The sequence below is a fragment of the Rhinatrema bivittatum genome, chromosome 1 (genome assembly GCF_901001135.1).
Source record: "Rhinatrema bivittatum chromosome 1, aRhiBiv1.1, whole genome shotgun sequence".
Classification (NCBI taxonomy): Eukaryota; Metazoa; Chordata; class Amphibia; order Gymnophiona; family Rhinatrematidae; genus Rhinatrema; species Rhinatrema bivittatum.
In genome coordinates, this window is record NC_042615.1 from 373,787,246 (window position 1) to 373,810,747 (window position 23,502).

Sequence of the window (23,502 nt, forward strand, 5' to 3'; positions counted from 1 at the left end):
AATGGAGGATATTTTTGTGCATTATGATGCTCTTCAGTTCTTTGCTTCCAGAAGGAAAGGATGTAGTATTGGTATTGGTATTAATGAGGATCGGAACCAAAGAAAACAAGAATACTGGTTTTCTCCATGTAAAACATTTTTTCTTTGCCTCCAGAAAGAATGGCATTTACTGTACAGTGGAGGATTTTGTCCATTTTAGTCTTTCTTCAGTTTTTTCCCTTGCGTCCAGCAGCAAGAAAGCCAGTGAAATGTCCAAAGAAGTTGTGGAAGAGGCAGCAGCAGCCTCGAGACATTGACTGGCATCAGGCTGACATGCAGGGATGGGTGAAAAAAGAGGGTGAGGTAGGGTCATTTATCTTAACTTATTAAAATATTACCTGACCTGAGGACATCCACCACTGAAACTGACCCTTGGGCTAGTAAGTTGTTCAGCAATCAGATAATAGATGAATGACTGTACTCAAAACAATTTTGTGTACTTGTAGAAAAGCGCTTGGTAGGAATGCAATCATTTTTCTGGTTCATAACGTCTGATCGTATGTAACTCTATGTATTGTTTTAATGCTAGAGCATGCAAATAGTAAGAAAAAATAAGGAATGGTGGCTGACGTACATTGTTTACCTGTGAGCCCGTGGAATATCTTCCAGGAGTCCGAGACCCAGATGTTTTCCCTGAGCCAATAGAGTTCTCTGTACTTTTGCTGCTACAGCAATGTGTGCGTAGACATTTTCCATATTCTTTACGTACCTAAGCAATTACAAAGCAACATTTATTAGCCAGGATCTCCTCATTTTTCTAGCACATAGACTTTTCTTGGACATTCATTAACAGAGACAACTTTTTCTGATGTAATTACAGGAATTCCATTACAATTGATTACTCAGGCATTCAGAATGCAATTACAACACGTCTGTGATGTCAGAAGGGAATGCTTTTATAAGAAAACAAATGCTTTCCATTGACATCATTAGAGTTTACCTACCTCTGAGATGCCCCAGGCACTATAAAAAACTGCAAGGATGTTTATTATAATTCAGAGTAAATAACCTAATACATCTGATGTATGACATAACACCTCATCAGGGAACAGGATTTTGCAACTTACAGCAGAGGGCCTAGCGAGTAAATTATCCAAAATAACATTTAAAGCTATGTGCAATAGGCATAGACTGAGTTTTCTTAAGGGAACGGTATACCGTATAAAAAATAATTTATTCTGAATATCCTAATATTTAAGCAATAATTTTTATAAAAGCAATGCATTCACCAAGCAGAAAAGTTATAATCTGCTAAAAGACAATGTCATCAGTTTGCTGCTGCATCTGTTTTCTGCACTCCTTGAAGATAATAACTTTACTGTGGGCTTTCTTCATTAAAGGGACAATTTTGTAACAGCTCACATAAATTTGAAATCAAATAGGTGCTTAAGTTTCAAAGGGAAATGTACTTGCATCCTAATGAAAATGGAAAAATATGAGTGGAAGTGCAAAACCCTTCCCCAACTCTACTCTCAGATCACTGCAGTAAACATATGCGGATACAAGCAATGCATATGCAAGTTTACCTATATATCGGGTGGGTAATTTTACAGCAGGCCACTTCCATGGATAAAACACTCTCTTACCCATGGAAATGCTTTTGAATATTACCCTCCAAGTGGTACTTTTGTGGGCAAAGCAGCGATTTACCACCCAGAAATGGCCCTTTAGAAAACTGTGTGATTGATACGTGCATAAAATTACACCAAACACATTGCAAGCAAGTCTATGTGCATGGAAAAAAACATTCCAGAGGGTGGGCAGGGTTGGGACTTATGAACATACTTCTTGATTTTAAAAAGTATTTGCGTTAATTTTCTTGTAAAAAACTATGGGGAAGATTTTAAAAGACATGTGCACGCATTCATGTGTGTGAGGTTCCCGGCGCATGCACATGGATGCGCCAATTTCATAACATGTGGGCGCCGATGCACGCGTGTTATAAAATTCAATACCTGCGCGCACATGCATGCCCGATTTTAATTGGGTGTGCACATTTGTTGCAGGGTGGTGCATAATGGGGGGGGGGTTCTTTGGAAAAACGCGGGTGAAACAATTGAGATATCCCCAGTTCCCTCCCAGTCTGCTCCAATAAAGGAGTGGACTGGAAGGAACTTTCCTAACACCCTTCCTAACCTTCCTTCCTTTTCCCCTCTCCTCTCCGACTCCTAAACCCTACCTATCTTCCGTCATTTTTCTTGTTAAAGACTTACCTGCTCCTTTGGAGCAGTAGTAAGTTCCATGTGCCAGCCAGTTGCTGCATGTGCTACTCTGAGACAGCGCAAATGGCGTTGTCCTAGCCAGGCCCCGGCCCACCACCCCCTGTACAGATCCCGCCTCTGGCCTGCCCCTTTTCTAAACCCCGGCTTTTCCACGCATACCGGCAGATACGCACATGGCCAGGCCATTTAGAAAATGCACTTGGCAAGGCCACGTGCCTAGCTGCCTGGATTTATGCGTGCCAGAGATTTAAAAATCCCCCGTATGTGCATGAAATAATAGCAGATGTAATTGTGTATATGTAGTTTGGCCAAGATAATTTACAAATGGACTTAGGCGCACAAGTCCATTTTAAAAAACAATGTAACCTAGGCTCATATTTGCTGGCTAATTTATGAACAATCTTACAAAATTACTACCTAAAAAATTTCATTGCAACTTACTCCTCCATCTCTGCAGATTCTAATACTTTTGATTGGTCCACACTTGGAATAATCCAAATGGACAGAATATTTGAGTGTTGAGACTGCATGGGTCATTTCCTTAGAGTTTCATTCAAAAAATACAACTTTGGAAACTCCATTTGCTATAAAAGAATATTTGAAAAAATTCTGAAATGAATGCAGAAAGGTAAGGAGGCTAATGTGAAACCGAAGGTGGTAGGAATCAGTTTGATGGCACTTCCTCTTCAAAGATTATGGTCCAGTACTAACATGCAAATCTAATAAATGATGGCTAGAATACTGAAAAAAGTGTACATTGCACCCACTGGAAGTGGTTGCAGGTGAAGTATTTTCCATATGTATCCAGTGCATGAAGAAATGGCAAGCACCTTACTCAGGAGTAGCTTACAAAAACAGAATTGTATTAGCTTTTCCATCAAAAAATGTTCAATGTTTTAATCCCTCACATGAATAATGCTTGTGATATTTTCGTACATCGAGTTCCAAGCAGCACCTTCAGCTAAAGGAATTCAAATAGCATTTTTGGGATATTTTGTACTGAATCGACCAGGTCAAATTGTAACAAAACACAATGTTACAAATATTTAAACCATGTTAAAAAAAAAAAGGCATAATTTTCTGTGACTGCATCCAGTATAAGAGCAATTACAATAAAATGCATTTAAATTAGAACAATTTTCACAAACCAGTTAACAGATTTTGAAAAGGTAAAAAGTTCTAATAGAAAAGCTCCATCAGCTAGAAAAGAAACAAGGTGACGGACTGTCCCGTGTGTTCAGTCATGCTTGTACCATTTAGTAAAACATCCCCATACTGTTGAGTTCTTCTATGACTTTATTATTGAGGAATGGCTGCATATTTAATCATGGTTCACTGCTTCTTCTCCAAACAAGTAAAAATCTAAAGGCTATGTATTTAAGCAAATGTTATACCACAGTCTAGGCCTATGGGCAACAATGATTATTAGCCACAGTACAATTAAGTAATGCCCTGGGGATACTGCCGGTTGAAAAATATAATTTTTTTTTCAAGGATATTGAAAGGAAAGAAGGCTTCAAAGCTATCTGAAGAAATGCTAGCTCCAAATAAAGGGAAAGTTGCCAGATTTAGCTGGCAAGGCTCACCACTACAGAGACTCCAATTTATATATGACTAGCAACCAATAACCAGAGAATTGACCATAACATCTGAAACTAAAATAGGGAGCTTGAATGAACACAGGGACAGATATTTGGTGACAAAATGGCACCTTTTATACAATCCAAATCTTTCAAAACACTATTGGAATCTGTTCTTCTAAAGTAAACTCCATTAGTTTGGGACTTCGAGATTTGCAAACTGATCTGATTTGCAGAATAATAAAAAATGCAAATTAAGAAGGGACAAGCCAAAATCTGTGCAAATATTCATAATGAATATATGATATAAATAAGTTAAAATGGAATGCCCTAGGAAGCAAATTACATTCAGTCAGGCTGCTTTGCTCTAGGTTCTGTCTCATTTGGTTATCTGGAAAGCAAGAATAAAAACCAGGGGTTTTATTATTGTAGCACTGATGATATAAGAACATAAGAAATGCTATGTTGGGTCAGATCAAGGTCATCAAACACAGCCCATACAAATAATTTTTAAATAGAATTAAAGAATAGGACAGAATCCAAATCTTGAAAAACAATAGTGGCTTATGCTTTTCTAAAACAAAAGTCTGGGCCCTTGAGAATTGCAAACTGTAATCCACTGCTGTTTTAAGAACTATGAATAGTTCTGTGTCATCTGCAACTTGATTATCTCACTTGTCATTCCCTTTTCCCAACATTTATGAATCTATTTTAAACAGCACAGGTTCCAGTACAGATTCTCTATTTGAAACATTGGACTATTTAGCCCTGCCCTCTGTTTTTGGTCTTTTAATCAGTTACCAGTGTTGAAGGCTGGGGTTCAACTTTTAAGGTGAATTTTTCAAAGCCTGCCAAGCACATTAATTAGTGGATGTGCAAATAAGTCGGGCTCATGCACGCCAAGCAGAATTAAAAGCTGCCCAGATATGTGCGTAACTCCCGCAGTGCACACATTCCCAAGCAGGTCAATTTTCAAAGTTATGCAAGTAAATGTAACATACTATCATAGTAATTTTTAAAAGCCATTTACTAGCATAAAGTCAACTTACACCTGTAAATCCTATGGACAATTCAATGGCATAAAGATTAGCAATTTCAAAAGCCCACGTACTTGAGTAAAGTGCATTTGCTTGATAAAACCCAGTTTTGAGCATGTAATGCTTTTTAAATCAGGCCCAAAGTTTTCAAATAGGGGTGGGGAATGGGCATGATCTGGGCAGGGCAATGAGCATTTCGAGACATGAACTAGAAATATGTGAGTGAATATGAGCCCTGGCACACGTGGAGGTCCCCTGCCATTGTAACTTTACTTCTGTTATGGATGACGTGGCAAGCTGAAAAAGAAAAAGGACTGAGCCATTTCTGAGGGGCTTTAAAGGGTTTGGGGTAACTGGGGGGTTGGAGAACCTAGCTGTTAAATGGGTGAACTGGTGGACCAACTGGTAAACTGGGAATAGCGTGGGCCCGTGCTCCATTTAAAATCCAATTTACATGATAGAAACGGGATTTGCATGCATAATGTGCGGGCCCCACTTAAAATTTGGTGACATGTGGCCATGCAGCTAGACTATATATGCGCGCATATGTTATAAAATAGCCATCGGGCCGCAAATGTGTGCCCCCGTGCCAGTTTGAAATTTACCTTCCGTGTGTTCAAAGTAAGTAGTTCAGCAGAATCCTCTTTAAAGTTCCTCACAATCTTTCACAAAGCGACACACAAACTCGCTCCCATCATGTTAAGCACACAACTTCAAACCTCATTACATCTTCCAGACCCATCAGAGTGCATACAAAGGCACTCTGTATGCCCCGCCTGCAAAAAACATCACTAAGGAAACGAGCACTTATCCTCAGCAGGCCCCCCACCAATGGAACCGCGCTCCCCCCAGATCTACGACTGGAACCAGTCATCAGGAATTCAAAAAAAAGCTAAAAACCTGGCTCTTCCGCCAAGCTTTCCCAGACACTTAATACCGCCCAGATGCCTTGATAAACTCAATCATGAACTTCCTCATTGAGTTATCTTATTCGGGCTCTCTCTATCGTTCGCTGCTACTGGTCAGTCCTCCATTTAATCCATCGATTTATTCTCTTTCATTTTACAAGACTACGTTGCATCACTTTTATAACTTGAAAACTCTTTAGGCATTTTCCCGAATGCCCACAACAAATTATTCAGCACAGAGCGATTTACTCAAGTGCTAGTACTTGCAATCCCTATATTCCATAGTACCTCTGTTTTCATTTCCCATGTCCCCTTTTTAAGCTACTTTACTCAATTGTTTTTTGTAATCTGTACCATTGTCCCGACCTCAAATCTGTACCATTATTCCCAAGTTCAAATGTCCTTTGCAACCTTTAATACTACACCAAGTTTCAAATGTTCTCTATAACTATGCTATGTTCAATTTTGTACTTTGTTATAGTGTTCAATATAAAGCCCCCCCTTTTCTCCTTGGGTGTTCTCATTCTGAGTCGGTAACTGTACCATTTTACCTAGTTCAAATGTTCCCTGTAACTATACTTGCCATGGCAGGATGCCCGCTGATGGTCTTCACGAAGGACAACCACCAGCGCATGCCTCCCCATATGTGCCCATCTCATATAAAGAGTTTGCGGCTGGGAAAAGGCCAGTGGGAAGGAAAGGCCTATAAAGACCACTGCAACATCTCCTCCTCGCCTTGGGCAGCAGGTCTCCTAAAGCCTCTGTATTGTGAGTTGCCCTCAGTGTTCCTAAGTTCCATGTCTTCAGTTCTTGGTCTTCATCTGGTCGGGCAGTTCCTCATCTTCACCTTGTCTTCAGTCTCAGAGGTCCTTGTTTCATATTTAGTTCTTCCTCAGTTCTTGTGTTCAGTTCCTCGGTGTTCCTCTTTGTCCATTCTGCCCTCCCTGTGCTGCTCCTTGCCTTTCTGTCTTGCCTATCTGTCCCACTTCCCTTGGATGGATTCCCGGTTTTGACCTCAGCCTGCCTTCTGGACTGTTCTTGATTGTTTGCCTGTCACTGGATCACCTGGAACACTGCCTGCCCTGACCCCAAGCTTGCCTTCGACTGCTCCTGCTCACCTCAAACCTCATCCACAAATCTTCTGTTCCTTGGCAGAGGCCCCCACCTAAGAGCTTGCCAGCCCCGGTAGCCAATGAACTCAATCTAAGGGGAACAATGGCTGGTATAGGTGAAGCTCCAGGTTGGGCCATCTGCCTCATCCAACATGGGAGCCCTGCAGGTTATGCCAACTCCACCCTCAGTCCAATGGTCTAACTTACAACATTTCACTTATAGATTTTGAGTGCCAAGATTCCAAGTGCCAGCCAACTTGGCATTAACTGCTTTTGTAATATTTGCATGGTCATTTACTGGTATAGCCTTGGGTATTCATCTGATAAAAGCCACAGTCTTTTGATGCAGTGAACAAAAGATCTTTGTCATTTTTACTTCATAACTGTCTTTTTCAAAAATAACTTGCAGATAAGCATCTTTTATCACTGGTACTGTCTATGAGATTATCTTCTAATTCAGGTACATACAGTATATCTTCATCTATCAGTCTTTCATAGTCTCTGTCTCCATATGACTTGAATTTAAGGATTTCTACTACAATTCTTTCCTTGGACTTGCCATCTGCCATTGTTACAGATCTGTCCTGTACTGCAGTGTAGTTAGGAGTATTTACACTCTCCAAACCTATTGAAAATGGTTCTTTGATGTCAATGTCTCTTGGTCTATATATGTTTTTACATGAAATACATAATGCTTCTTGTTGGATCAGTGGTGGCTCTCTTCATTAGATAACTCTTTGGCTATTTTGCCTTCTTGCTATTTTGGTTTGGATCCCTTTAATTACTTGAAAAATATTTACATTTTGAGAATGTTTTATTTCCCTTGGGTGCAAAATAGCATTTCCTTGCAAAATGTCCAACTTTCTTGCAATGACAGCATTTGTATTTCCACCTGTCATTTTGTCTGCATTTTCTCCAAACTCTTCAAGGTAAATTTTCAAAACGTTACATGCAACAAATCAGCATATACGTTTGTAAATATCTTCTACTTGTATATTCTATTTTATGCTTTTAAACTAGCGGTTGTCAAAACAATTCTCAGGAGACCGCTAGCTAGTCAGGTTTTTGGAAATCCACAAAAAATATGCATGAGATAGATTTGCATGCCTTCATTGTATTTCATGTCCATCACTGTGAATTTCCAGAAAACCGGACTGGCTAGGTGTTTCTAAATTGAGAACCCCTGCTCTAAAGAATGGAAGCTTTGTAGAGGATTAGGATTCTTTTTGTTTCTTCTTATCTGATTCTAGTGTTGGAAGTACGCTGAATGTGCATAATTATTTTAAAAAATGACATTGCATCGTACTTGTTTTTCTGATAATCTATAACTTTACTATTTCTGACTTACAGTTCTCCAGCATTTGCATTTCTGTTGTATGGTAATAAGATAACCCCTGTTTGCTATACAGGCAAAAATTATTCAGCAGTTGCAAGTATGAATTAGAAAAGTATTTTCTATAATTTTGTGAAATTGCTTGGATTCTTAATGTGCAACATGCTGTTTAAAAAAAGGAGTGATACAATCTAGTAGCTGGGTGACATTTACTAATCTACACACTGTATACAAATGTTTTCCTGTACAAAATCTTATTTATATTACTGGGGTTGACAGCACTGGATATTTCTCAGCAAAAACTTCGACCACAAGTATATTCTGTGGGATGAATAGTAAAAGGAGTTATGTGCACAAGGACGATAACTTTTAAACTGGTGTGCGGCCACACATGTGCGCAATTTCGTTGGCCTGCACCCAGGGATGCAGCTATTTTATAACATACACACGTATATGTGCGCATGTTATAAAATAGCCTGGCCGTGTGCACAAATGAGCCTAATTTTAAGTAGACATGCCCCTGTGCATGCAAAAGCTTCAACCACACAAGTGGGGAAATTTTAAAAGGGACACGTGCCGACGCCATTGTCTGTTTTACCAGTTCGTCCCCAGTTCACCCACTTAATAGCTAGGTCCTCCAAACCCCACTGGTTTGGTAGCCTTTACCCCCCCCCCCCCCCCACTCCACACACACACACACACACATTAACCCAGAACCTTTACACCCCTCTGAAATGGCTCATTATTATTTTTTAACTTACTCGCCATTCACAGCTAAAGTAAAGTTAGGTGGCAGCGGACCTCGGCCCGCATCAGATTATTTTCCGTACTAATTTCTGGTTAAAGACCCAAAACGTCTGTGTACCGCCCATGCCCCTCCCAGACCATACCCACCCTTTTTGAGAAGTTCTGAGATGCGCATGCAGCAGCATTTACCCACGCTCCAGGTGGCTTTTAAAATTCATTCGGCTCACGCAAGCCCAACATATTTGTGCATCCCCTAATTAATGCGTCAGGATTTTAAAATTCACTTAAAATTAGCATAGATATGCATAAGTAGCTTATGCTATTTTATAAACATCAAATATACATATGCATTTTCAGTTTTGCATGCACATTTACCTGTGCAAAAGAGGGTGTCTGGGGCATTCTGGAGTGGGACCAGATGAACGCAGGTACACTGATATTTTGTAGTGATTTACACAAATATATTAGGCAACTGATTTGTGCAATTTTACACCTGAATTATCTAGTGTAAATGAAATCAGACTCTATTTTTTGTTATTGTTGGGTGGGAGTTCTGGATGAACTGCGAGGAGTTCAGGATGAAACTAGGAGGGTCTCAGTAACCAGAGATGGACTGGGTAACTGGTGGAGATATCTGCAATTTGGTGATTTCAATTACAAATGAATTTTTTAAAATTTATCAACTTCTGCATATAAATTCAGGGTTTTGAACAAGCAAGTTTCTATGTGTTTTCACGAGTAAAATATACACATGGAGTTTATAAAATAGGTAAAGTACATACTTTCAATGCATTGCAGATGTTTGTGCATGACCAGAATATGTTTTTATTTATGTGTGTGGTACCTGCCACGAACAAGTTACAAAATACTGTAGTGGATCTCAGCAGGGCCATATACACATGCATATGGGGCCATACAAGATGTCTGAAAGTTATCCACTGTGTCTTATGCTAGTCTCAGTTCGGAGAATCAGATTAGCTGATTGACAAATAGGGATGACACATATCTAAATTGGAAACACTGGCTGACATATATTCTTTGATGTATTACTGCTTTATTGCTTCCACTAAAAGCAAATTAAAGAATGCTGATTGGACAATGAATTAAACGCACAAAAAAATCTATCCAAACCAGCAATAAAAGACACCTTGTAAAAATGAGACTCTCTCTTGTTTATGTAAGACTTTTCAAAGACGTACATGCCTCGTTTTTTCAATGTACCCATTAACAATCGCTTTTATTTTCCTAGTGACAATTATATCTTTTTTTTTGTTGTTGTTGTTTAATGATGTCAGCTCTTGAAAGAATCCACCTGCATTTTGCATTCCACTGCAACTCACTTCTTTTTTATAAGGCCAGTATAACTGATGTGAAAAGGAAACCAATGCTGAGAAAATGATGCCAGATGTAAAAGAGGCTGAAGAAGAATAGTTTCATTTTGTCATTACTATAATTGTGTCTAGATCTTCTGTTGTTTCTATTACAAGAGGATTAGCTTTATCTTCCAAAGCCCATAAATTAAGAAAGTTTCTATAAGTTTATATAAAGAAGGAGGACAATCTATGGGTGACCTCAGTGGTAGAGGAACTTTATAATGAACTGCTTAGGGGTTTCAGCCTTAAAAGACTGCCATACAGTTCCAAGAAGGACCCCGAGCTTACTACACTATGAGCTGCTGGGGCAGGCAGCATGGTACAGTAAACATGTCTCAGCCCCCAAAGGGAGGGTTTTTAGGAAAGGTGAATCACCTTGAAAAGCAAAGGCATAGCAACAGTGAAAGAAAGAATCAGAGAAGTGCAATTCAAAATCAGAAGGATTATCTTCTTGCCTCTGTACCAGCAGGGAGGCATTAAAGTTTGAAGGAACAGGCTGGTTTTACTGTTCCTTATTCAGTTTCTCTCTCTCTCTCATTTGTTTTTTGTTTTTTTTTTTACTTCTGCATCTGAACTTCAAATTTATCTGTAATTTATCAGTATTTACTCTATTAAACAGAATACTGTTTAAAATGCTTTGCGGCTTGTTTCAACATTTCCCCCAATATTTCCTATATCTTTCATCCAACGTCCCAGATGGCAATGCCTCTCATCAAACCAAGGATGGAAGAGGAAGCCTCCCTTTACAGCACTCTCTCAGTGCTGCTCATTGGTCTGCAAAGGCTTGCTATAGTCCAGAAATCATTTCCCCTCCTCCCTGGCTCAGAACACACCACTGTCACAGCAGGCCCAAGTCTGTCTCCGCCTCAATAGGCAGGGATGCAAAGTGCTCAGACACATGGGTCAACCTCAACCTATTTACTATTTGAATAACTATTAGCTTTTATAGAACATCCAAAACTCTAAAACACATGGATGTGCTAGGTCTATGCTTGCTGGATATTGCTATACTACACAGATGACAAATAAACCTTTTGACTGGTAAGAATATAATTAAACAATTAAAAATTGAGACTTCTATTCTGCCTTTATTAGTTAGAACCAGTTCCAAAGCAGAATACAATTAAAATAAGGTCAAATAAAAGACAAATCCTATAACAAACAATTAAACTACAAATGTCAAATATAGGTAACAATATAAACCCAGCACATCATAAATACCAGGGTTCAGATTACAAACTAAGAGCCTAGATTCATCAAAATGCCATAAATAAAGTAGAATATTGGCACGTTAGCTTCAGCAATAAAAAAAAAAAGGGGCATGGTGTTGCACCTGTCGGTCGCAGACGGTTGCAACCGCTCTGCCTCACCTCTCTTTAAATCTCTTCCTCCTCCATTGAAGGATGGCTTGCCTCCGCTGCTGTTTGCCGAACACTCGGCGTCTCCGAGCTAGCATGGGCGTCCCTGTCCGCCATGCTCTATCTGAGGCCTTCTAGGGCACGCGCGCACACACTGCCTATGTTTTGAATATGTCATAGTGGGAACCTCGGGGGGCGGCCCCACCGCATGATGTCAGTACCTCTGGGTATTTAAACATCCGCTCCACTTCCAATCCAATGAGTTAGCAAGGACTTCAGTTTTCCTACTCTGACCGCTTCAAAGCTGCTCGCTTGGATTCCTCACTACCCTCACAGGGTATCTCGCTCCTACGGAAGCTCTGGGTACCCGCTCCTCAGGGCCTCTCGTTCTACTTGCCTCCGGGGTTAATCTGCCTAACCTTAAGGACATCTGCCCCTCGGGGGTCCTGTCTACTTTCTTTCAGGAACCCTCAGCGCTCCTAGGTACTCGCTCCTCGAGGCCTATTCTGGCTCAGGGTATCCTGCACTCAGACCACCGGGTCCCCTCTTCATTCAACTACCGAAGGAAGTTATCAGCTCTGCTACTCTGTGAGTATCACTACGCTTCAGCTCTCTTCATTCCACCCTTCAGGTTTCACGGCCCTACTCTGCACTGCGGAATGCTATCGGACCTTTTGCTAGATCTGGGTGAGACCATCAACTACAGACTCTGTCTGAGCTTTACTGTGATATCGCTGGACTACAGCACTGTCCGTTCCTTGGGCAAGATTCAACTCATCAACAGCAGTATAATAAAGCTTTCTTTGCTCAGTGTCTGCTTACCAAGAGTCTAGCCACTCATTGTGGTTCCCCACAGGGGTTCCCCTTCGATCAGAGTCCACAATATGCCACAAACCCAACACATGGTTAGACAAATATCAGATTTACTGCATCGCATAGTTATGTTACGGCGACATGTGAGCACGTCAGGCAATTCATCTGCGTGGTTGCACGTCATTTTATGCACTGCACATTATTTTCATTTGTTTATATATAGTGGCTTCCTGCAGCTGCTTCTTTGAGGATGTGTCAGGCGTGGGAGAGAGAGGGGAGAAGGTGAGTTCTTGGAGTTTAGTGGTTGGAGTAGGAGTTTGTTTAGGGATTTCCGAGTATGGTGTCTTGTCTTCTGTTGTCATCAGTTTTCTTACCCTAGTCTCTTGGGTTTAACTGTGTGTGAAAGTTTTGAAAATTCGTCAATTTTTTCTGTCTTTGTTGTGGTAAGGAAGAGGAGTGTGCTGGTGGTGGTGGTGTGGTTGGTGAAAAAGCTATAGAGGATGGGCATGGGGGAAGAGGGAGGAGAAGAGGAGGGCAGGAGTGGTAGGAGGAGGAAGAGGAGTAGCAGAAGGGACAAAGACAGGAGGTAGAGAAGGGAGGAGGGAAGGGGTGGCAGCCTCAGCGGGAGGGGGGGATAGACAGCAAGTATGGCAGAGGGAGATGGCAGGGGTAGGGATAGACAGAGAGGGGAGGATAAGTGGCAGGTGTAGGGGGAGGAGGAAGGGAGGAGAGCGGGAGTGGAGTGAGAGCGAGGATAGTGACATTTCTCTGGAAGTGGAAGTGGCACTCAGGTCATCTGGCAGCCAAGAAACAGGGAACGATATGTTTTCTGGCCTTACAGTTCAGCATATCGGTCCTCATTAAAGCTATGCCCATAATGCTTGTCAACTGTGCTGCCAAGATGTCCAGGGAGCCAAGGGCCAGATCTTATACACCATTACCCAGGCTATATCCCAGTGCGCAGAGTACGAAGGACTGGAGAGCAGGTGGCCCACCGCTACTGGGATATAAAGGCCACCAGAACAATGTGTGTGAGGTAGAATAAATATCTGTGCCAGACTGGAGGAGGTGGCCCCTTGCCCCATTATGACGACCCCAATGGAGGATCGTCTCATTCAACAGCTGGAACTGGATGTGTTCAAGGGGATAGACGAGGGCCTGGACACCACCCAAGCTGGGGGGCCGGTAAGTTTGCCTGACTTGTAAACATCAAGTATGCTACAGATGTCCACACATTTTGGCATAAGATGCTCACATACATTGTAGCAAAGTGCTCATAGTATGCCAAAACAGTACATGTGTAATTCTTAGCATTCATACTTAGGTCTTCATCTTTTTTTCCACAGCTCTCACCTGGGAAGCCACTGGTCTCAGCTGTGAAATGCCAGGAACTAGGGACCAGCAGCACAGCACCACTGATGCCACCAACTTGCCAAATGGATGCACAAACACAGTAGACTAGCGAAGAGGAGAACATCCAGCAGCAGCAACAGCAGAAGCCACAACTCCAGATTCTGGCTCCCCCAAAATTCACCACTTAGCATGAGCCTAAACACCTCCAGCTTCATGGAAGAGTCACCCCTGCCATGGGAGGAATCTCAGCCATCCTAACCTGCCTCCAGCACACCACATCATGAGCAGCATACCACGGAAACTCAGCCTGATCAGCCCACAAGCAAGGGCATGTAGTCCTGCTGCACACAGTGCACCACCTGCACCACCAGCCCACCAATTGCATCAGCAGTAGAGGAGCAAGAGGTACATGAAACCATTGATCGCATTGCAAGGAGGCATGGCCTCCAACTGCACCATACAAGGGCAGAGATAAGTTGTTGAGGAGGGTCACATGAGGACTACCAATGCAGTGCAGACACACAGCTGCTTTTATGCACAGCCTTACCACCATTACTACCTCCATCATCAATCTGACATCCGCTGTCACCCAACTCATTCAAAAATTGCTTGATCCTCCACCTGTGCTATCCCCATCCTCCCAGGAGTTGGTTCCATGCAACAGTCATAAGAACCTAACATATCCCATACTGGGTCAGAACAAGGCCCAGTATCCTGTTTCCAACAGTGGCCAAGCCAAGTCATACGTTCCTGGCAAGCACCCAAACATTAGATAAATCACAAGCTACTATAGCTTATTAATTACCATAATAGCCGATATAGATTTTTCCCTCTAGGAACTTATCTAAACCTTTTTTAAACCCAGTTACACTAACTGCTATAACCACACCCTCTGCAATGAATTCTAGAGCTTAACAATGCGCTGAGTGAAAAAGAATTTTATTCGATATGTTTTTAAATGAGCTACTTGCTAACTTCATGGAGTGCCCCCTGATTCCTATCATCTGAGAGAGTAAATAACCGATTTACATTAACTTGTTCAAGTTCTTTCATGATTTTGTAGACTTCTATCATACTGCCCCTCAGTCGACTTCTCCAAAGTGAACAGCCCTAACTTCTTTAGCCTTTCCTCATAGGGCAGCCATTCCATGCCCCTTATCATTTTGGTTGCCCTTCTCTGCACTTTTCTCCAGTGCAGCTATATCCTTTTGCGATTGCGGTGACCAGAACTGCACACAGTATTCAAGGTGAGGTCTCATCATGGAGCGATACAGAGGCATTATGATATCCACAATTTTATTCTCCATTCTCTTCCTAATAATTCCTAACATTCTGTTTGCTTTCTTGATCACCACAGCACACTGAGCCGACAATTTCAATGTATTATCCACTATGACGTCTAGATCTCTTTCCTGGGTGGTAACTCCTAAGACAGAACCTAACATCGTGTAATTACAGCAAGGGTTATTTTTCCCTATATGCATCACTTTGCATTTGTCCACATTAAATTTCATCTGTCATTTCGAATATGCTGAATCAGAGCATAGTCATATATGTGAATGATGTATTTTTTTTTAGTTCATAAATTTTTATTAATTCTTTTTAAAGTAAATTGTGAAATAAATGTCATTGTCAGAAAAAAAACCCCAACAATGATAATGCAAGTACAAATCCCCAATAAATTACTTCACAGTGTGAATCAACCAAAAGCTTACAATTCTAAACTTACAGAAACTACAGTCTGAATTTCACCTATTAATTACATATGAACTCATTCATATATCTCCATACACTGACAGTGTATTTACCAGCCGCCACTGCTGCATACTTGTATGTTACACATACCAAATTCCAACATTCTTGATCAATAATAAGATCATTTTATTTCTAGTTACTAAGGGTTATCTTTAGCATTAATAATATAAAGATGCCCAATACATTTTTTTGTTATGTTGTATAGCTATTGACTTTCATATAACAATCTTAGAGGAAATATCACCAATATATGTTTAATATGTAACCAAATGGATACCCAGAAGTTGTAAATAGTGTAAAATAGTTTGTGTGAGAATATGCCCAATTCCATGTCACAGAATCAATATTTATTACTGTCCTTATTTGTTATTTTAATTACTTTTCACAGTGTCCAAATGGCAATATGAGCTAAAAAAAAAAAAAAAAAAATACAGCTGACAAGGATGTTTTCATCAATTTTTTTTCAAAACTCTTCTCAATCCTGAAATTCCAGAGTATCTCCTATATCTTTCTCTCCCCAAACTTTTCCATTTCCCCTTGGAGAAGATTTTAAACCATTACTTAAAATCTTATAAAATTCAGAAATTGTTTTAGGTGTCGAGAGCAAGTTGATACAAAGATTTATGCAATCTGGTTACAGTTTTAATTCCTGCAATTTAATACTCCCATTAATGCAATGACTGAGTTAAATCCAATTATAATAGTATTTATTTTCCAGACCACATTTCTCCTGCAATTTAAAAGTTAACAACTTTTCTTGATCTAAGAGATGTTCAGGACTCCATATTCCCTTTGAGAACCAATTAAACCAACTTATACAGTAATTATTAATTTTAAAGAATGAGTTATAACATAATGGAGATTTAATTGTTTCCTGTCACTTTATTTCCAATAAATTGTTTATTTTTTGATATGCTTCCCATTTGAATTTTCATACTAAGTGTTCCTTAACAACAATTGAAATTTTAATTCCAGGAAAGCATTTTAAGAACAGATGTGGACAGACTTATTGCTCAATTTTAGCCAATACAGCATATAAGATATATCTGTAACCTACAGCTACAGATTGTCGTTTCATAATGTATGATGGTAATTTATTTATTTATTTATTTAACATTTTTATATACCGGGATTCATGCAGAATTTGCATATCAGCTCGGTTTACATTGTAACTGAAAAGACATGCATGAAGATTGCAAGTTACATAGAACAGGGTCTTAAAAACTTGGAACAGAATACATGGGTAAAATAACTTATAACATAATAGATGATGGAGAAACTGAAAATTATCTTAATTGTAATGTGTTATGTTTCAAGCTTGGTTTGAGAGTCTTTGGATAGATTATTTGCTAGTGCGTAGGCGTTGATGTGTCTTATTATCATGATTAGAATGCTTGTTCGAATAGCCAGGTTTTTAGTCTCTTTTTGAAGTTGATTGGGCAATGTTCTGACCGGAGAAAAGAAGGTAGGGAGCTCCAGATTGATGGACCTGCTGAAGACAAGGCACATTTGCTTAGCGAAGTTTTGACGTGTGTTGTTTGGAGAGTGTTTTTGTAAGCTGTTCTCGTTGGTCTGGTTGGTAGATGAAGTAGAAGAGGAAAGTTGAGTTCAAGAGGACTGCCCTTGTGTATGGTTTTTTGAATGATTGTTAGTGTTTTGTATAAGATTCTGTACTTAATTGGGAGCCAATGTAGGTCCCTCAAAATGGGGGTAATATGATCTCTCCTGTTGGTCTTGGTCAGTATCCTGGCTGCGGCGTTCTGCAGCATTTGAAGGGGTTTAAGGGTGTTAGCTTGAATGCCGATTAGCAAAGAATTGCAATAATCGATTTTCGAGAAAATGAGTAAGAGAAAATGGTAAGAGAGTACATTTGGAAAGTTTATTCCTCCTATTTTCTTTAGCAACTTTGTCCTTAAGGCTCTGGTTTTATTCATCCAGAGAAATGACAATATAGGGGTAGATTTTTAAAGGTGCACACTGGCACATGGATGCACTGATTTTATAACATGTACATGCCGGTGCACGCATGTTATAAAATCTGTGGGCCGTGCGCACTAGCGTGCTGGATTTTAAAAATGTGTGCACATGTTCGGGCTGCGCGTGCAGAAGGGGATTTTAGTAGATTACACACGGCGATGAAATCGGGCCTTCCCCCCATTCCCTCCCAGTCCACTCCAATTAAGAAGTGAACTAGGAGGTAACTTCCCTACTTCCCTACCTAAACACCCTCCCTCTTCCCCTCTCCTCCCCACCCCCTTAACCCATCCCAGAAACTTACATTTTTTTTGTTTCACTACTTACTGCTCCCCTGGAGCAGAAGTAGTTTGCGTGTGCCAGCCAACTGCTGGTGTGCACTTCCCCAGGATAGTGGCTAATGGCCGCTGTCCTGGCCGACCTCCACCTCATCCAGACCATGCCCCCCCAGCCCGCCCCCTTTTCAGGGCCCAGCAATTGTGCATGTAACGTCACTTACGTGCATGGCTGGGCCCTTTTCAAAATGCACACGGAGCGCGCATGGCCCGGTCACATGTGTTATATGACTATATTTGCATGCATGACCGATTTAAAATTTGGCTGATAATACACTCAACAGACTTGTAAAATGAGGCAGGAAAGAAAATTGTCAACACACTTAGGGCCTAATTTTAAAAAGCATTTACATTATTAAAATTGGGTTTTAGATATGCAGATGCACTTTTCCCATGTAAGTGGGCTTTTAAAAATTCCTACAATATATGGCATTGAATTTTCCATAGGATATTCATGTATAATTGCACTTTACAAGTGTAAATGGCTTTTGAAAAACTGCTATGATAGTATGCTACATTATATGCATAACTCCTTTCAAAATTACCTCCTGAGTGTATAGCTCACCACAGGCACTACAGACATTTTGATTGTCTCTAGCTGCCCCCACCAAGACATATAAAGGGGAAATCAGTTAGAAATTAGCTACTATAACTTCTTAAAAAATCTCTGTATACATATAATAAAATTAGGAGGAAGTGGTGTCTGTCTGCAGCAGAGAGACTGAAGGCTTATCTGCATACTTCCCCTAGCAGCCCAGCAGAGGACTCCAGAGGATACTACAAGCTGTCAAGGCTCAGTTTCTATTAGGGATGTGAATCGGGCTTTGGACGATTGAAAATATCGTCAATATTTTCAAAATCGTCAGAAATCGGGGCTCCCCCAAAACGATAGGAAAACCCCACGATATTGATCGTGGGGGTTCCCTTAGCATTTTGGGGGAGGGCGGGAAAAACGACACACAAAAATAACCCCTAAAACGACCCCGACCCTTTAAAAGTAACCCCTTAGCTTCCCCCACCCTCCCGACCCTCCCGAAAACCTTTTTACAGGTACCTGGTGGTCCAGTGGGGGTCCCGGGAGCGATCTCCCGCTCCGGGCCATCCTCGGGCTCCCGGGCCGTCGGCTGCCACTAATCAAAATGGCGCCGATGGCCCTTTGCCCTTACCATGTGACAAGGTATCCGTGCCATTGGCCGGATCCTGTCACATGGTAGGAGCACTGGATGGCCGGCGCCATCTTGTGCTCCTACCATGTGACGGGGCTGACCAATGGCACCGGTAGCCCCTGTGACATAGTAAGGGCAAAGGCTATCGGCGCCATTTTGGTTACTGGCAGCCGATGGCACGAGTGCAGGAGATCGCTCCCGGACCCCCGCTGGACCACCAGGGGCTTTTGGCAACTCTTGGGGGACCCTCCTGACCCCCACAAGACTTGCCAAAAGTCCAGCGGGGGTCCGGGAGCGACCTCCTGCACTCGGCTGCCAGTATTCAAAATGGCGCCAATAGCCTTTGCCCTTACTATGTCACAGGGGCTACCAGTGCCATTGGTCAGCCCCTGTCACATGGTAGCAGCACAAGATGGCGCCATCCATCCAGTGCTCCTACCATGTGACAGGATCCAGCCAATGGCACGGATACCCTGTCACATGGTAAGGGCAAAGGGCCATCGGCGCCATTTTGATTAGTGGCAGCCAACGGCCCGGGAGCGGGAGGGCGGCCCGGAGTGGGAGATCACAGGAGATCGCTCCCAGGACCCCACTGGACCACCAGGTACCTGTAAAAAGTTTTTTTTAGGGGGGTTGGGAGGGTGGGGGAAGCTAAGGGGTTACTTTTAAAGGGTCGGGGTGGGTTTTTTGTTTATCAGCAGGGGCGCAGCCGATAAACAAAATGCGATCGGGCCTGATGGAAAAACCCCCCACATGTGAATCGGAACCGGAATCCGAACCGATTCCGGTTCCGATTCACATCTCTATTCTATAGCTCCCACACTGTTGCCAGTAGCAAAGAACAGTAAGGTTCATTTGTACACTTTTTCAGTAGTTCCAGCAGAGAACTCTAGAGGACACAGTTAGCCATCTAGGTTTCAATTTTCATAGCCTCTGCATTCTTTCTAGCAGCAGAAGACCTGGTGTCAGATCTGCATAATAATCCCAGCAGCCCCAGCAGATGAATCTACAGAACAGCACAAACTATGTAGGTTTGAGCCTTTACAGACTCTGCACTGTTCCCAGCAGCTGTAACATTGGGCTGGTTGCAGGATGCCTCCCTTCCTCCCTCCAGTCCACTGTTGCCACCTCTAGGTATGATAACCTATAAAATCCCTGCAACAAGAAAGTCCTGCAATAGTGGTCTCTGATGATGTCACGCAGCTAGGTATTTAAACCCCATCCATGCTTCTCTTGATGCCTCAGCAACAGGTCCTCCTGCTCTTGCAGTACATGTTGCTTGCTGTCTCTGTGCTTTGCCTTATCTTGCCTCCTTGTTACCTTGCCTTGCTTGTTCCTGCCATGTCTTGGTTCCCGGTGCCTTGTATTTGTCTCGTCTGACATCTCTGCCTGGTTTCTGGTTCTGACCCTGGCCTTGGACTCTGACTACCCTTCTGGACTGCTGCCTGGCCTCAACCTGGACCTCGAGAATGCCTGATCTTCGCATGCCTTGACCTTGGCCTGGGCCTCAATGCTGCCTGACCTCTGCCTGGACTTTGACACTGTTTGATCGCTGCCTGCCCTGACTTCTGTCTGCTACTTGACATCATCTGACCACTCCTTACAGGACTTTCACCTAAGCCCTACCAGCCACTGGAACCCAAGGACTCAACCTGAGGGGAATAGGGCTAGTATAGGTGAAGCCCTAAAACTAGACCTAGTAAGAGTGAAGCAACCTGCTGGCAGTGTGGGCATACTAGTTCACCAGGTAGGCTGCGTCAAACATGCCACAATCCAAGGGCTCACATCCGTGACAGATAGCAGAGGCTATGAGCTTGGTGGACTCATTCCCAGCTCAGGCTATCTCAGGGTTGGCTCTCCAGGTCCAGAAGCAGCAAGACCAGCTTAATCATATGACTGGCATAAATTAATTCCATTTAGGTCCACATACCCTCACCTGCACTGGCACCTCCTCCAGCCTGGAATCTGGGATCCATGCCACATTTACCACCACTGCCCAGGTATGATGGGGATTCTAAGGCTTGCAGAGGCTTTATTAATTAGTGCATGATGCACTTAAATCTACAGGCTGCCAGCTTCTCTTTGGACCAGACCAAGGTGACATTTATTTTCTTTCTCCTGGCTGGTCCTGCCCTAGCCTGGGCTTCACCTCTATGGGAATGGAACGACCCCTTGGTGGGGAGTCTGGACAACTTCCTGATGCAGTTCCAGCAATTATTTATCAAACCTGGTTAGTCCTCCTCAGCTGTGTAACTGCTGAGTAACTCTGCATTAGGCAGGGGACCTGCTCGGTTGAAGATTAAGCCATCCAATTTCAGATGCTGGCCTCAGAGCTCCATTGGAGGGATGATAGTCTCACCACCATCTTTTGGAAGGGCCTTGTGGAGTGTATCAATGATGAGCTAGCTGGCCGTGACCTGCCACCTTGATTGGAGAATCTCATTCTGCTGGCCATTCAGGTGCACCTCTGCTTCCAAGGGCGCGCCTGGGAGAGAGAGGCTTCTCGACAACATTTCAAGCTGGTGCCCAAATTTTAGCATTCTTTGGTCCCTACCACAGATGCCATACCTGCTTCCTCCACTGAAAAGCCTATGCAATGCAACAGGGCCCAGCTCACCAAAGAAGAGAAGAAGAGGCATCGGGGGCTCAACCTCTGTCTCTATTTTGACTCTCGCATGTACTTTGCTAGCTGTTTTCCTGAGAATGTGGGAAATGTCTGAGCCTAGCAAAAGTTGGAAAAGAAACCCTAGGCCAGCTTTAATCCTCCCTTCAATTACTCATGCCAATTTGCCTCACTTCCCATGTCACAGAGGTGTGTTCCTAGACTCCAGTGCTGGAGATAATTTCATCAGTGAAGCACTAGTATGCAGTACAACCTTTCCACAGCAACCCTGGAGAAGCCAGATATCATCTCCTCAATTTACAGTGAACCACTCCCTGGCTGGCTGTCCTTGGTTACCCTGCCACTCATTCTTCAGACTGGACTTCTGCACTGGAAAGCAATTTCTCTCTATGTACTACCCAAGGCAGTCAATCTGGTCATCCTTGGATTACCTTGGCTGATGTTACACAATCCTACTATAGACTGGCAGGCTCTGCAATTTGCCTGTCAGTAACCATGTCTCTCTTGGGTTTCCTCGCCTGTGCCAGTAGCCCAGCCTCCGAACCCAGTCCTTCCAGGTCTCCTTCCTCAATATGCATTTGCAGACGTCTTTAGCAAGAAGCACACAGAGACTTTGCCGCCCCACAGGTCATATGAATGTCCCATCAACCTGCTCCCAGGGAAAATGCCCCCCAGGGGCAGGGTCTACTCAGTATCCACCCCTGAAATGACAGCCATGTCAAGCTATATCCAAGAAAATCTGGAATGAGAATGTATTTGCTTTTTGTCCTCTCCAGCAAGGGCAGGCTTCTTCATTGTTGGAAAGGAGGATGACTCCCTCAGGCCATGCATTAACTATGGCCTCAATGCCATAACCCACAAGAATAGATACCCGCTGGGGATGTGCAGAAACTTGTTTCAGTTCATTCATTTCTTTCTCTGGTATCCAAATTCATTTCATTAATGTCAAAAGAAAAAACAATGTTTATTTGTTTCATTAGTTTGTTTGCTTGTCATTAAAAACTATGGAGGAAGGATTACAGTCTATGCTGGGCTCCAGAATAGTGATTTTCTTATCAATTCTAATGAAACTTTTGAGAAGAACTCTTCAGAACAAGGAAAGAACCGCAAGGTAGTTACTGTAGTAAAGTGGCATAAAAAAATGGCATAAATAAAAGCCTAAGGCTCTGCAAAGGGGCAAAGGGGTACCAGGCTTCCATCAATGGCAGAAGTTCTCCAAAGCACCGTGAGAGGAGCAAAGAAGCAGCAAGAGGAGGAAAAATACCCCAAGGTGCAAAAAGAAGATGCCAGCAATAGTGACTTGAATATTTGATGGCATCACGAGAGACAAAGAGGCACCAAACTTGGCAAAGCACTCTAAGGCACCGTGAACTGGAAATGAAGCAGAAAACATGGCAGGAAGAATGTCAAGGTACAGGTAAAAGGATCAAGAATCAGAAAGCATAGAATCAAGATTTCATAAGCATAGGAGAGGTGCACAGTAGCACCCCAAATTGACAAGAAGACCTCAAGGTGTAAGAGCTGGAGTATGCCAGGAAGGTACAGTGGCAGAAAGAAGTTAAGAACCCCAAGATGTAAAACCAGTGCATGGCAGCAAGACTGAGTGGCACAAGAACCCAAAGGTGTAGGATAAGGGGCGTGGGAGATGCCAGTCATTCTGTTCAAGCACACAGAGAACCGAAGTGTGGGGGATGAATCTCCCTGTCAAAGTATGATGGAACCTGGCTGATCCACTAGTCCGGTAGCATATATTTGTGTCATAGAATAAGCCACA

General features: G+C 42.5%; 1 protein-coding gene across 1 annotated transcript in view; it reads right to left on the reverse strand.

The window, feature by feature from the left end:
* Positions 1-23,502, reverse strand: part of ADGRL3 (adhesion G protein-coupled receptor L3) — a 2,126,115-nt gene that overhangs the window by 160,497 nt on the left and 1,942,116 nt on the right. Inside the window, exon 22 of the mRNA XM_029600930.1 lies at positions 623-748. Coding sequence (XP_029456790.1) covers positions 623-748 — 126 coding nt within the window. The remainder of the gene's footprint in view (positions 1-622; positions 749-23,502) is intronic.